The sequence below is a fragment of the Dicentrarchus labrax genome, unplaced genomic scaffold (assembly GCF_905237075.1).
Source record: "Dicentrarchus labrax unplaced genomic scaffold, dlabrax2021, whole genome shotgun sequence".
In the NCBI taxonomy this organism is placed as follows: Eukaryota; Metazoa; Chordata; class Actinopteri; family Moronidae; genus Dicentrarchus; species Dicentrarchus labrax.
In genome coordinates this window covers 10,687,126-10,701,674 of record NW_026136722.1, presented here as the reverse complement: position 1 = coordinate 10,701,674, position 14,549 = coordinate 10,687,126, and the positions used below count along the sequence as shown (strand labels likewise).

The 14,549-nt window shown below is 41.9% G+C and overlaps 1 protein-coding gene across 1 annotated transcript in view; it reads right to left on the bottom strand.

Moving 5' to 3' along the window:
• Positions 1 to 681: 681 nt before the first annotated feature.
• arhgap44a (Rho GTPase activating protein 44a) overlaps positions 682 to 14,549 on the bottom strand; it is a 28,601-nt gene continuing 14,733 nt past the window's right edge. The window contains 13 exon segments of the mRNA XM_051388248.1: positions 682 to 3,900; positions 5,667 to 6,068; positions 6,176 to 6,321; positions 8,486 to 8,576; positions 8,579 to 8,997; positions 10,167 to 10,355; positions 10,447 to 10,464; positions 11,390 to 11,573; positions 12,429 to 12,520; positions 12,608 to 12,721; positions 13,441 to 13,521; positions 13,700 to 13,781; positions 14,253 to 14,364. Of these exon segments, the coding sequence (XP_051244208.1) occupies positions 3,746 to 3,900; positions 5,667 to 6,068; positions 6,176 to 6,321; positions 8,486 to 8,576; positions 8,579 to 8,997; positions 10,167 to 10,355; positions 10,447 to 10,464; positions 11,390 to 11,573; positions 12,429 to 12,520; positions 12,608 to 12,721; positions 13,441 to 13,521; positions 13,700 to 13,781; positions 14,253 to 14,364 (2,085 nt within the window). The 3' untranslated portion in view covers positions 682 to 3,745.

The following is a 14,549-nucleotide window of genomic DNA, read 5'->3' as shown; positions in this document are numbered from 1 at the left end:
AAATCACCAGTTTTAAAGCAAAGAGATAAAAGCTCTACGATGAGTGTGAAAATTGCTCAAAGAACCAGCTGTCAAACTTCTGTACACATTCCTATGGCAGGATTAAGCTCCAGGTAGTACTGGAAGAAGTACTTAGATCCTTTTGTAAAAGTACCTATAATGAAAACAAATTAAATTCCCCCAAATGTGCTTTCAGTTTATAGGATTTTTCTCTAATGCTTGTTTTTGTGAACTATTGGATTACCTCCTTTGGGTCTTGAACAGTCATGTGGGAAGTTTAGAGGGGAACTGTCCTTTTGGTGGAACTGCTAACTTATAGACATCTGAAACATGACAAGGAAGCTATACTAGTCTTTTTTAGAAGCAAAGCACAACATTTCACAAAATGTTGTATTTCATGTGCCCATTGTGTTTTTTAATGTAAAATCTTAATCTCCTCTAAAATGTAATGGAGTATAAGTATAAAGCAGTGGATAATGGAAATACTCAAGTAAGGTACCTCATAATTGTCCTTCATTACTCCAGTAAATAACGTAGTCTCTGCGACTGCTTCCAGGACATTTCATAGGCAGAGTGAAGTCGTAAGTAACAGTTCTGTTGTCAGGGATCATCAAATATTCATATTAAAATGAATACTTTTCCAGAAAAAGAAATGAAATAAAACCCACATGAACCAGGTGAGATTATTAAAAATGTAGAGTTTAATATATATATATTTATTTCTGACATTCTGATAAGGATTGCAGGTAGGCTTCACAGTACACACTGTGTTCCACTTGATATGCTAAGCAGAGGAGGAAGGGGTGGGAATGGTGGGCTTGACAAGCGGCAGGTTTTGTTTGTACAATAGTAGTGAAAGCAGAAGGAGGCAGTACATCCACAGGCAACATCTACTCCTCTACCGTATTGCTCAAAAACCCACAAAGGACCATCTATTGTGATCCACATTCTCTACAGTCCCTCTTTACATTTTACCCCTCTTACAATCCCTAAAAAGACAAGTGATTGACACAAAACGTGGATTATCAAAAGACTATCTAAGCGCATGCATGACACTTCAGATTTTCCTTTTTTCTCATTTAAAATCCCCCCCACAAAATGTAAACAAATTGAGCTTTACTTTAGACCAACATACTTGGTGGTGAGGTGAATTAGGAAATGTAGGTCTACAGTAGTTAAAATGCCTGATAAAACTATGTAACAGTGTACTATTTGGTGCAAAAGGTGGCTCTTATGAATATGCTCTTGAAAATGGCTATAAGGTTAATTTATGAACTGAAATTAGACATGTGATGAAATTATGACTTGTGTTTTGGGGGAGGGCACAGATGTTTGTTTCTTCGTTTCAGCAGCATAGTAATCACACCTATAATGAATATGAATGCATGCTTTTAGGTGGCTGTAAGTTCCAGTTATGACGCACAAAAGCATTGCAGTAATACTGCCCTGTACTGATAATAATACATGCCAACAGGCCCTAATTAACCTTCATCCAAACACAAGCTCTCATTTGCCTGTAAGTTATTACAAAATCAGGTAGCCTACTGTTTGAAATCTTAGTGAGTCACATTCAGTCTGCACACAGAGAGAGAGAAACCCCTGCCTCCTTGTATAAATGTATGGATCCAGCACAGAAAATAAAACCTCTAGTACACATTAATTATGCCTATAGTTCCAAAATAACAACCAGTGTGAGGGCACTTGCAATTGTTGTCATACATTATAATCACCACAACTATCAATATAATTATCAACATCACCAAAATCTTCATAAACATAGTCCATTGAGAGCACACACTGAGGCATACCATAAATCACTTTTGGAGAGAGGTTAATCTAGAATTCATTTTATCAGAAGTAAACACACAGATAAAACAAACTTAAAAGAAAATATGAATTGCTTTGCAATAAAATTAATGGCTTTTTTTCTGTAGGTTTGGGAAGGGTGACTTTGACCACTTTTTGGACTGAGGTGGATCAGTAAACACTGTAATTGCACTTTAATTGACATAATTATTGTCCAAAGACAATTTGTATGGAATTAAAAAAAGTGACACTGCAGCATCTGTTATCAGATGAATTTGAAATACCTAGAATTGTCAGTGGTGAAAATAACAATGAAGGTTTTCAACTTTAGAGGTGAAACAGCAGGTGTGTTAAGTTTTTACTAATTGAATGAGCACATATGTTTACTCCAACAGTATAGGCTTAGGATTACATATATCCTCATTATGTAATAATTCAATTGTCCAAGGGTTCTTAACATAATCTAATTATTTACACAAATATCTATTAAATAACTGATTAAAACGAAGAAGAAAAGATAGGGCATTAGTGTGCAACTCATTAGTGCTCTAGCATGTTTGAAGTCAAAGCTCAGGAGACAGAATTAGAAAGACCACAACTGATTTCTAGCAGAAATAACATCCTGCATTTCTGCTGCAGCATCGTTGTAACCTGGTGTTAAAGTGAAACATTACGAATCTACAGTAAACCTGTTCACTGTGTGCAGGGACAAAAATAACATCAAATTTTTAATCATTACATTTTCTACACATGATAAATATCAGCACATATATTATTATTATATATATATTCAAGATATGCATTTTACATATACTTTTCCTCTCATTTATATACATAAATTTATGTACAGTCTTTGTATTTACACTAGGGGTCAAAGGTCACTGAACCTGAAGCACTTGAAACAAGGTTAAGGGAGAGAATCATACGAACCTAAAGGCAGTGTAGTCATCCATCCGTTATCATCAAACTGTAACAGCACATGGGTGGTCTAAATTTACTCTCCAAGGACAACAACAACAGAAACACTTGCAGGAAATAAAACACTGCCATTCTGAGGCCCTTGATCCAAAGCAGTTCATATTGGCTCGTCATGCAAACACGTCGTTGGGCTTTCTTCAAAACTGAATAGGAGATGCAAGTTCAAAAAATTTAATTTACAGGAACATTCTTCTCATACTGTGCTGGTATAAAGTGAGTTAAAGTGAGTTTACCTGTGTGAAGGTAGACGTCAGATAAAGACCTACAGTTGTAATATGTGATAGAGGAGGGGAAGTAAAGACTGGGAGTGACAATAAGAATTAAACTGCATTAAATGTTTCATCCTGCACGTCAAACCTCACTCTAGGGCTCAGCATTTTCCTAATGTGCACAAAGCTTGAATACCCTGTAAGCAATACAAGACTACTCTCACACTCTGTCTCTCTGATTCACCCTGAGGATGGGCTTTGCTCCTAACCATGTCAGGCTCTGAGTTTCCCTAAACAAAAGTTGTCAAAGTTATCATATTGCAATTTGATTGCATGTTCTAATAAGGCAAAAGAAATGTAAATAAATTGAAAAACTCACAGAATCATACAATACAGATCACTGCATCAAACAACAAAGATGAACAAAGCAAAGCAAAAAAAAAAAGGGAGAAAACAATTAAAAAACCTTTTAATGTAATACTCATCTATATTCCAGTCTTTCCTCCTAAAGGCAACTGTTCCTCCGCTATGGCATTTTGGTGTTTTTTTGTTTTTGTAGTCACATAAATGTACTAGCGAGCAATTGTAAGAGATGAGTTTCTTTGCAGCCTGTAGCAGATGTGTTCGAGTTCTGGTTTCAGGTGGGCATTGGTGAGGCCAATGTGTGTTTCCATCAGGCCTTGGTGGCGACAGTTAAAGAGTATGTACAGCCATAGGGGTGCTGGTAAGCTGTGATGCCTTAGGGTCATAGGTCATAGAGTGGTGCTCTGGGGTTCCTCCTCAGGCACAGCGTCCCCCTCTGGAGAGTCTGTCACTGCCACGGACCTCCTGCAAGGGGCACCGCTGAACTCATCGATGAGGCTGTCCAGATTGACATTGATGGAGGGGATTTCATAATTGAAGATATCTAATGGTGAGCATGGCGGGAAAGGTGAGTGTGATGAGCAGAATGGGGGAAATGGTGATGATGAGCAAGAGGAGGAGGAGAAGAGGGCATATGATGATGATAATGAGGTGTAAAAACGGAAGAGAGCAGAAATAATATTAATCTTCTTGAGTCTGAACTCATGGTAAGTGGCATATGATGTCTGCCCTGATTGAAATAATCAGTAGATTACATGTGCTTCACATTCTACACAGGGATGTTCAGTGTGTTGCTAATCACACCTGAACAAACGTGGTAGCGACTAGTGTGGTTTGTCACAGCTTTTTGTGTCTTTAGAGACAACAACAACAACAACAGACATTTTGTCAGATAAAATACAATAACAGGTCAAAATGACTGCACAATGACACATTACTGTACACGTTTTACAACAATGGCCAGATAAACCAACACAGAGGCAACAAGATGTGTGTGGATCTCTTTGGAAAAATGGCACCAAGACACCAAGTGGGCTTGAAGTAACAATGGAAATCTCATGAGGACCGGATACAGTATTTGTTCTAAATATAGGTATTCTAATGTGCTGCTGCATTTACTGGAAGCAGCGGGTCCAAGCAGAGACTGATGACTACTCCTGTGTAGGAATGAGATGGAGCGTGGCAGTGTAGTAAGAGGGAGCAGAGGTTATAAAAAGCGATGAACCTGCCAAAGGAGGAGTGGGGGTTACCTGTGGCCCCTTGATACCGGTGGCAGGCGTGTTATAGGGGGATGTCTGCTGGCATAGGGCTGGGAATGGGGAACGAAAGGAGGGAGGGGGGCTTTAAAATGGACCTTTGTAAGCGACGGCGTCTGCAATGTGAGCGCAGTGTGGTGCACTCTGGGAAGTCCTTAAGCCATGCAATATCGGTTGAACTACAACACCATGCAAAGAGTCAATAATGCCAACCTGCTGAGAGGAAATAGGTAAAATGTTCTAATTGAGAGATACTGGTAGGTATGTTTGAGGCAGGCTGCAGGAGACCCCAGAGGCAGCCACAGCACGAGGCCAGGCAGTGAGATGGAGCGCATGGGGCGGGGACGGTCTGGCTTACCCTAAAAGTCCCCCTCACACTTAGCCCACACTGAATCCCTGGCCTCACACAGCTGCAAGGTACACAATAGTAGCAGGGGGAACAAGAGAATGATAAATATAACAAAGTAACAAAATGATTGGTATATAATGACAGAACACCTCATCATCAGAACATCATATTGTAGATATAATGTGGGGTTTGTCTGGCTAGGTTTCCACGCCTGCTACGCAGTAAGAGAGACTGGACTTGTGTGAACTGTGTAAGCCTCTGACCTACCTCTGCCGAGTGAGGGTCTGGGTAACACAGATAAACAGAGAGCACATGATGAATCTAATGGCAACTTCCATACAAGCAGGACGAGCTATGCTTCTCTGATGTTTCCACACATTACCCAGAAACATCATCACATAACACAAGCAATGAATACATAGGTCAGGAGATTTGCTTGCTACAATAGCACAAAATGCTAATATTTACATTGTATCATTCTCAGGCATCTGTGTCTAAAAGGCAACTTTTATTCATTCAGACATTCGTTTGGGAACAGTCAATAAAGGGGAAAGGTATCTTTTACATCTACAGTGACAAGTCCTACAGAGTCCTACACTCGTCCACCGTCTCCATTGGACAGAGCCACAGCGAGTCTTAGAGAGGGCCGCTGCAGCCCCACCCTGTGGTGGCGGAGGGGGGTTGTTGTCAAGGGGTGGTGTTTACCTGTAGACATGCTCTCCCCAGGAGACAGTCCATCCAGGAGGCCCTGCTCCATGGGCTGGGGAACTGGGGCCATGCCCGGGCCAGTGAACCCTGGGGGGGCTGTGGGCGGCTGAGGAGGGGGCAGACTGGGTCTCTGCCTGGGCTTAGGGGCAGGCCGTGACTTGGTAAGCGTTCCGGTCAGGGAGGGTGGGGACGAAAGGGAGTGGGGCGCCCCTAGTGGGGTCTGCCCAGGGGAGGATGGGGGCACTTGCCCTGGTGGGCAGGCCAGTCCATAAGGGGAGGGGGTGCTAGGAGGTGTGGGGGACAGGCTGACCGGTGACGGCTGACCTGTGGACTGGTCGGACATCCCGCCAGACTGGCCGTAAGGGACCTTTGGAGGCACGGGTGCCAACTTCTTGGAACCTGGAAACACAGAACACAATCATATTACTGTCTCCTGTTAAACAAATAATACATGAACATAAACTGAAGAAAGCCAATGAAAAACCCAGATTTAGAGAGATGCTGACCTTTGCGCAGGGTGTGTGGACTGTGCTCTGTGGAGTGGGGGGACTGACTGCTGGTCTGAGGACTACTGCTGGGGGGGACTGTTGGACCTGCCACCTGGATGGCTTTGTGTCCAATTACAGGAGAGAGCTCTTTACTCTTCAATGAACTGAAAAAAAGGCAGACATTAGTATGTGAATAGTATCAGACAGTATGTTTGTGAACTGTCAGTATACCTCATGTACATTACCTCAGTGCCACTACCACCACCATCACCATCATCATCATCATCATCATCACTATGAGTACACTGTTACCAACATTACTACATTTTCGAAACCCAGAAAACACGTCAAGCAAGGCTGCATCAAGGCAAGCAAACATTTATAGACCAAATAGTGTGACCTCTTTTGAAATGCCTTTTGTTTAACAGTTTTAGACACAGATGGTGCACTTAAGTTCCTTAAACTGAAAATATTTCTAACTACATCAAAGATGGTTAATTTGATCACACCTGATTTCAGCCTTCAAGATCACTGTCATGACTGTTGGGCAGGATTCATAACTGTGATACAATACTGACAAAATATATCAAGAGAAGACTAAGATTTGTTCAATGAGTTCAGAAATCTCTGCAACGTCCAGCTTGTTTTAATGCACTTTTTCCTGGCTGCTAGTTCATTTTGGTCCGTGTGAAAATTAATATTAACTGCCATGTTGCACTGCCAAAGCGCTGTCCATCATGTTGAAATTACCATTTCAGTTTCAATAGAATAGAAAAAGTTTTTTTTTAGAACTTCAGTAAGTTTAAATTCCTCTCCTTTCTGTGGATACAGGAGCTTACAGCGACCAAAAAAAGAAATGACTGAAGTTGACTCAACTACAGCCCAGCTGGGATCTGCACTGAACTCACAACATTTCAATCTCAGGATGAATTCCTGACCAAAACACCACTAAAGAATTCTTTCCAGCATTAGTGAACAGGTGGTGTACATATTTGTATCCAGGAACAAATACAAAGAAGGAGCATGGACATTCTTTGGGCAGAAACTCATTAATGAGTTAATGAACTGATTCAGTATTAGGGTTATATTTTTATTATAGTTCAGACAGTAGTGAAGATGACGTGCAGTGTAAAGTGCAGAGACACAGCATGTAACAAGATATGACCAACTAAATCTAAACCTACTCTATGTAGTATAGGCAGTAGGTACAGCCAATAGGACCTGCCTTATTCATTTTTGCTCTTAAAACATCTTCACTTATCCATTAGTGTACATTTATGACTGAAACCCAAATCTCTACATATATTTACAAAGTGTTGCATTACCTATCTTGGTGTGTTAGCGACCTCCAGTGATGTTAAAATTATGTTATAAGACACTACTAATGGGAATAGCATTTGATATACAGTATATTTTTTGCACAAAAAATAATTGATTTGACTTACTGTATTCTGTTCTCACAGTAAGATGTAAGAATATCTGTATACCTTAATGAATGCAGTCAGGATATACTCAATAAAACAGACTAGTATAGCTGCAAGTACAAGACTTAATTCATATGAACTCACGCCCACCAAGAGCACCCAGACTGAAGTATGATAGTCATTTTGGATTTTGTGACATCTAATTAACTGCAATCTCCTGCAGTCCCTCTGAGCTGTGTTCCCCCCAAAAAAGGCCATCTGAATGGGAAGTCATGGAGATACCGAATCACAAGATGGATGATTATAAGGCGAGCTAGTTGTGACCGCTGACAAAGATTTGCCGTAATGATTCACGCTCCTGCGTGCTTGTAACACCAAAGACTTATGAGTCAGGAAACTGCCACAGTCACTCTATACAAACTCAGCACTTTGGGTCTAGCTGGAAGATGCTTATACTGTATGAACATACTCTACTGTATACTGTAGCTTACCAGGACATAACTGCAAACAGGGTACTCCATTACTAACCCTGAAAATCTTTACTTCCTTAAAAACGTGATGTTTGCTCTCTACTGGTTAGTAAAAAACTGCTGCAAACTGTAGAATAAATACATCCATATGCTATTTGATAGCCATATGCAGCTTTGTCCATGTATTTATCATCTACTCAATACCAGCATGAAACCCAGCGCTATATAAGCAAGTAACATCCTTAGTTGCTAGGCAACCCCCATGAGAGGCATTCCTGGACAACCTGAATGTTACAGAATCTGAGGTATGTAATTTGAAGGGGGAGGGAAAAAAAAAGCAAAAAGAAAATATAAGCCAGCGAGCTAGAGGAGAGGAGAGATACATCTGCCACTCTGTGATACATCTATAGTGGCCATAGGTGTGTTGTATTTACCTAGTCAGCCTGGGGGGTCCTCTCTCTCGGACACATGGACAGGCAGCCCACGGCGGGGGCGGGGGCGCGGACGAAGGGAGGCTAGGGGGTTGCCAAGGGACTGGTCATGGCGGGTTAGTACCAAGGGGGTTTTGATGTAGAGTGGTGAAGCATTAGTGTCTGGTGGGGGAGCATGCGACATGTCACCAGGCGGGCTGTGCTTGGGGAAGTGCAGACAGCTGGGTTTGGGGTTCGAATTGATGTCAAGTGACGAGGAGGAGGAGGAAGAAGAGGAGGAAGGGGGCGGGGCTGGGGGAGTGAAGCCAGACCAGCGCAGTGGGGGCGGGGGTGAGCCGGGGGGCTGGGACTCTGGACCCGGTGCCACAGGGCGAGCGCAGGGTGGGGGTTTGGGATAGAAGTGGTGGGGGGCAGTGTGGCACGAGGAGATGGGGTAAGGGGGGGGTGGACGGTCCTCCCCTGGGGGTGGGTGGGCATGAGAGGTGTCCGGCCGATTTGGCGACACGTTGTCTGAGCTGTAGATATTAAGAGAATAGACAGCACAAAAGAAACAGCTCTAGTGATTGAACAGGGAGACGCATTGGAGCGATATAGGATAAGCTGTTTTGATGATTAGGGTGTTAGTGTGTTAGTTGGTCCGTAGCCAGAAACAGAAGAAAAAAAAAAAAAAAAGGAAGAATTTGCATTTTAGGGTGGGTGGCGGGCACCAAGCTAAGCACACACTCAACTTAGTGCAAATACAAAGACAAGCACAAAGAAACAGCAAAGGAAAAGAAAGTTTTACTGCCAAAGGAAAAGAATACAGTGTGTAGGACTCCCTCTGTGATCACCTTGTGTCTGCACACTGCATGGAGCTGTGAGGATCTGTCTCTGGAGTCAAAGTGCTGGTCTGCAGCTTACGATATTATCGAGCTGAGCTGATTACTGAATCTCTCCACTCTGCTGCATATGGAAACCCTATCTGCCCCTATGACTTGTTTGCATTGCAGTCCTGCAGTCAGCCCAGGGCAGTGTGAAACAGACACAAAACCCTTTCATTGGCTGAAAGAGCCACAGGAGAGGAGGGGAAAGCCAGCCAAGCCAGAAGCCATATTATCTCGTGTCTGCCACACAGGCAGAGCCAGCGACCATGAGGTGATTATTCATGTATTTAACTATGATAATCAGACCAAAAAATGGTGAAATCAGTCTGTGTCAACAGAAAAGGAAATAATTCGCAACCAAAGCTGAGAAAGCCAAGCCACAACAATGGGATATTGGAAATATTAGCATGCTCGCAAAAGGACTTGCAGATAGAAGCTTAGTGTCATGTACAGTACAGAAACAAAACTTCCATAGTATTTGGACTAAAACCCTTCAGAGTTAGAGTCAAAAAATTGAATTATCCTTTTGAATTTTTTTTCCCACAGTGACATCAACCTGACCAAACACAAGGAGAACTGAAGAAATGTGGAAAGTGAGAAAAAATATAATAATAACACAATGAGGCATGAAGGTGTTGACAGAGAAACACTAAAAAGAAAAAGGAGGCGTCGCAAAAAAATGGGAGTATGATTAACACAGCCAAGGATCTCGATCACACAGAGCTGAGAAAGATAACAATGGTAATGATGGTGATGATGGTAAAAATGAACAGGAGTGGATGCGCGAGGCAGAGAGGGACAGTGTCTCCACTGTGACTTACCAAACTCTTTCTCCGGGTGGTGGCGTTGCGGATGGGGAGGTGGCGAGCTCTCCTGGCTGCTCGGGGATCAGCGTGTCTGCGGGAGAGCCAGGCCCTTGCATGCCCGGAGGGGTGGAGGAGGCCTTGCGTGCCAGCGTGCCCGAACCCTTACGAGACACCCAGGAGGTATCCATAACCCGGACGCCCATACTGAAGACAAACACACATGCCGAGTCAGATATGATGATGAGGACAGAGGTGAGAGGGGGTAGTGAGGAAAGAAGTGGGGAAAAGGGCGTACCTTTGTATCTTCCTAATGCTGCGTTAGTAGGGAGAAGAGAGGCAAAAGGGATATGAGGTCAGAAGTAATGTAGACATGGTTCACAATCACAGACTCAGTCACTCAGTATACTGTATATGATGGCAGGGAGGAGAAGATGAGAGGATGTCAGGCCACATAACCAGCCAGTACCTATCTACTGAGCAATTAAAGGCTTGTTTTTTTTTCTAATTAAACCTGTTTGGTCTTAGAAACGCACAAACACAGAGGCAGAGCAGACGCTTCTTCCTAAGCTGCTAATTACTCTAAATAGATAAAAGCTATTTTTTATCACCCCATACTGATAATTGCTGATTATGGGATGGACAGATTGATATATATTACAGCCCTTTCCTTAATTCGATGTGGGTATTTTGGTGAAGGCCAATTCTGCCAGTGTTTTTCCACCGGCTGGATGAATGACTCAGGCCAGGTGACGTGCTAGCCAGACTGCGAAGGAGGAGCTGGGTGTGGGAGGATGGGAAGATAGCCCTGGAGAAATATTTCCTGAGAAAAAAAACATGTAACCAACAGCCCTCCATCAGAGACCCGTTGCCATAGAGATATTGCCACTCAAGGCAATTAAGCCCCATGTACTCAAATGAGACTAGTTTTCCCTCTCTTCACCTGATGAATGCTGATAATTGAGGATGTAGTTGTGTGTGTTGGAATTATGGACAGGTGAGATATACCATCACCTGTCTGCGGCTTATGGATGCATTTGACTCACTGGAGTGGAAAACTTTAGATAACAGGATGCATAAATACTCCACCAAGGTAATGGACTTTAAATGTGCATGTGTTGCTGGCCTCAAATATAAGAATTAAATATCAGATGCCTGAGAGGAGGCGTGGGTGGAAAAGAGAGAGAAAGAGAGTGAGAGAGTGAGAGGTGGGCAGCAGAAGGATGCACTTGGCATCATACCCATCCTTCTTGTAAAACTCCAGCATCATGTTGTCAGTGGCGACGCTCAGTGGGCGTCGGCTCTGGTCGTGCTGCTGCTTGCGCTCGGATTGGTCCATGTCTGGTGAGGGCATGGAGCTGTAGTTGGAGTTGTGGTTGGTGTGGATCGGGCTGCCATAGCTGCCTGTCAAGTTGAATTCAATCTCTGAGGGAGGAGTGGATACACCATCAGCATAAAGTATACTGATGTTACAGTAGTAGTTACACTGGTATAATTACCAGTTGTAAAAAATTAAAGTACCAAATACAATATTATCATGGTTTTATTCAATATTTAATGAAATAATTTAACATTTTGCTTTGTTGCATGCTTTTACTCCACTGAGTAAAAAAACATAATTCATAAAATCAATAATATGACAGGAAAAATAAATGGCTGGTGTACACCTTAACCCTATATCTATAGTGTATATGAGACTTGTACAAACAGGAAGTGATCCACTACAGCGAATGACAAGACAAATTCTTTAAATAGCAAACGCAGCATTAACTGCTGTCCTAAGTTGGGTGATACATGATGCTGCAGCTTCAAACACATCGTGCTCAAATATCATGATGTGTGCAGCACTCATGAGCAGTTTGTTATGCTTCATGTGTGTTTTTGTTGTACAGCTGGTCTGTTGTACGACTTTATGGTCTATCTTATTATCTATTGTTGGTTGTTCATGTGAACTGATAATGATGAAGGACAGTGATAGGATCATAAGGCATCATCATATTCATATAGGACTGAGCAAAAGAAAAAATCAAATTAAATATAGTATACGAAGTATATTCATATTATATCAAGTAAAAAATATATAAGTGCTAATTGTTCTGAAAGAGGTCTGACTTTGCTTATGTTTTGATATGTTAATTTGAACTAAACTGCAGGGCATTACTTACAATATGTTTTTTTTTTTTTTTATCCCATTCTAGAATTACAATGATGGAAGACCAATTAAAATCGATATGGTGCCCAGCCTGACAACAATATTACATACATAGTATGTGATCCCACCTCCAGGAAAGAACCAGTCAGCATGCTGGATAATGGGCTCAATAATGCCAACAATCTGCAGGGACATGGTGGTCATCATCTCTGTCATGTTCCTGGAAAGAAGAAAAATAATTGAACTACAGTATAAAAGTGCAAAAAAAGAATTTAATTCATGTAAAATAGTTGTTTAAAATACATACGGTTCAGTGTGTGTCCAAAGCAAGTTGGGGCCGAGAACAATCGCCATGTTACCAGGAGTCATCTTGTTTGCGTCTTGGTACTCACTTAGCTTGGCTAAAAATTTTATTAGATATCTGTGGAATTTAATTAAAAGAGTGCATCTTAAAGTCAGTTTATTGAATTGAATTTTATTTCTCAGACATCTTGTTAAGCTGCACACATGTACTAAGCCTTCAGAGCTGTGTTAGAGATGACTGTCATGATTCAATGCTATATACCCACAATAGCATACCTACTACACAAGGTCATTATATGCGAACCTGTGCTACCGCTACCTACTGTATAGAAATGTAAGGAAATAGCAGCAGCAGTTAAAACCTGCAGATGTAGACATACTGATATTGCCCTATACAAGACGAGAAATTAATAGTTGCAGCAATTTTAAAACTTGCCACGTGCAGACATTGATTACTACCGCTGTAAAAGTAATTGCCACCAGGTGGTGCAATATTACAGAATCAATGTCTTTGCCTGTAGGTAGTAAACCGGCTACTGCTGCTATTTTTTTTTTTGCCTGTAGGTGGTGCAGGTTGGACTGAAACTGTAGCGCTGAAACTGACGGTACTTAGATTTCCCATTATGTTTTATTTTAATTTGTCTTGGCCTGGTATGCGTAATTTGCATCAATGACACGGTTGTTTTCATTTTGAGGAGTTTCTTTTTGTCTTAGAGAGCTTGACATTTCAGTGAAATTTTACCTCGCAATCTTACGGTGTTTTTCTTTATTTTTATAGTAGGGCCACATGGTAACATGTTTAAATGAAGGGACAGAAAATCAAGGAAAGTGACTGACCTAAAATTGTTCAAGTTGTCTGTGGGGAGTTTTTCACATGCTGCCATTAGTGCTTGTAGTCTCTTGTCCATATCTTGAATGCTGCGGAAATAAAAAATCATTATAGTTTACTGTTGCTCCACTTCTAAATAAATGTCACCATGTTTCATTGTGGCAGTTCAGACCCCTTGTATAAAGACTTTGGACTACTTTCCGTTTTTCAATGTGCCCAACGGCATAATTCAAGAAAATGTTTTTTAATAGGAAAACAGCAACTTACTTGGAGGCCTGAATCCATTCATCATAAAGTTCAGTGGTCATCAGTGGCTCAGGGAGTTCACGGAGGTATGATTTCAGAGCCCCTTTGGGTGAAAAAAACAGGGAGTAAAAACTGGTTAGCTTTTTTAGAGGAGGGGAGGGTTGTTTTCTCTCTTCAGAGCACTGTTGAGGCCATGCCCCATATCTCCACTCCCCTCCAGCAGGCCCTTGCAGCTAGTGCAGCTGCCAGATTGAGATTGCTCAACACAGATTTCATGCTAATGTGTGAAACGGACAGCAATATCAGAACAAAAACCCTTCAGGAAAAGAGCACTGGGGGCAGAGCCGATGAAGACAGCCCAGTAACTGTTATGCTCGCCTGAAGAACAACTAAGGGCAACATCAATCTAAAAACTTTCATAAAGTATAAATTACCTTTGCGCACCATAAAAACTGCTGCAGATGTTGAGTAAAAACATTTTCCTTTAACATAGATGTGTTTTACAGATTGTAGTGTAGGGGTTGTTGTTATGGAAATGGGCTTTGAACAAGGCATGTGTGTGGGTGTAGTTCACCTGCGATGGCGTGTGGGTCGGAGGAATACTCCTGCACATCCAGAACTCCACAGTCCAGGGAAGCTTTCAGCTTCTTCAGCTTGGAGGCTGATGGAGCCACTCTGAAGAGACCCTGCAGCCCACACATAGGAAACACATAATCATCTGTAATTATCAGATCTAACATGACCTGTGCATATAAATGTTGTACAAAAGTAATAGCCTCTATCGTTGTGCGCTTGACATCGATACATGATAAATAACACAGGAACCTGCTGGTGGTTTTAAATGTTTTAGTCCATTAACTTCAAACCATGT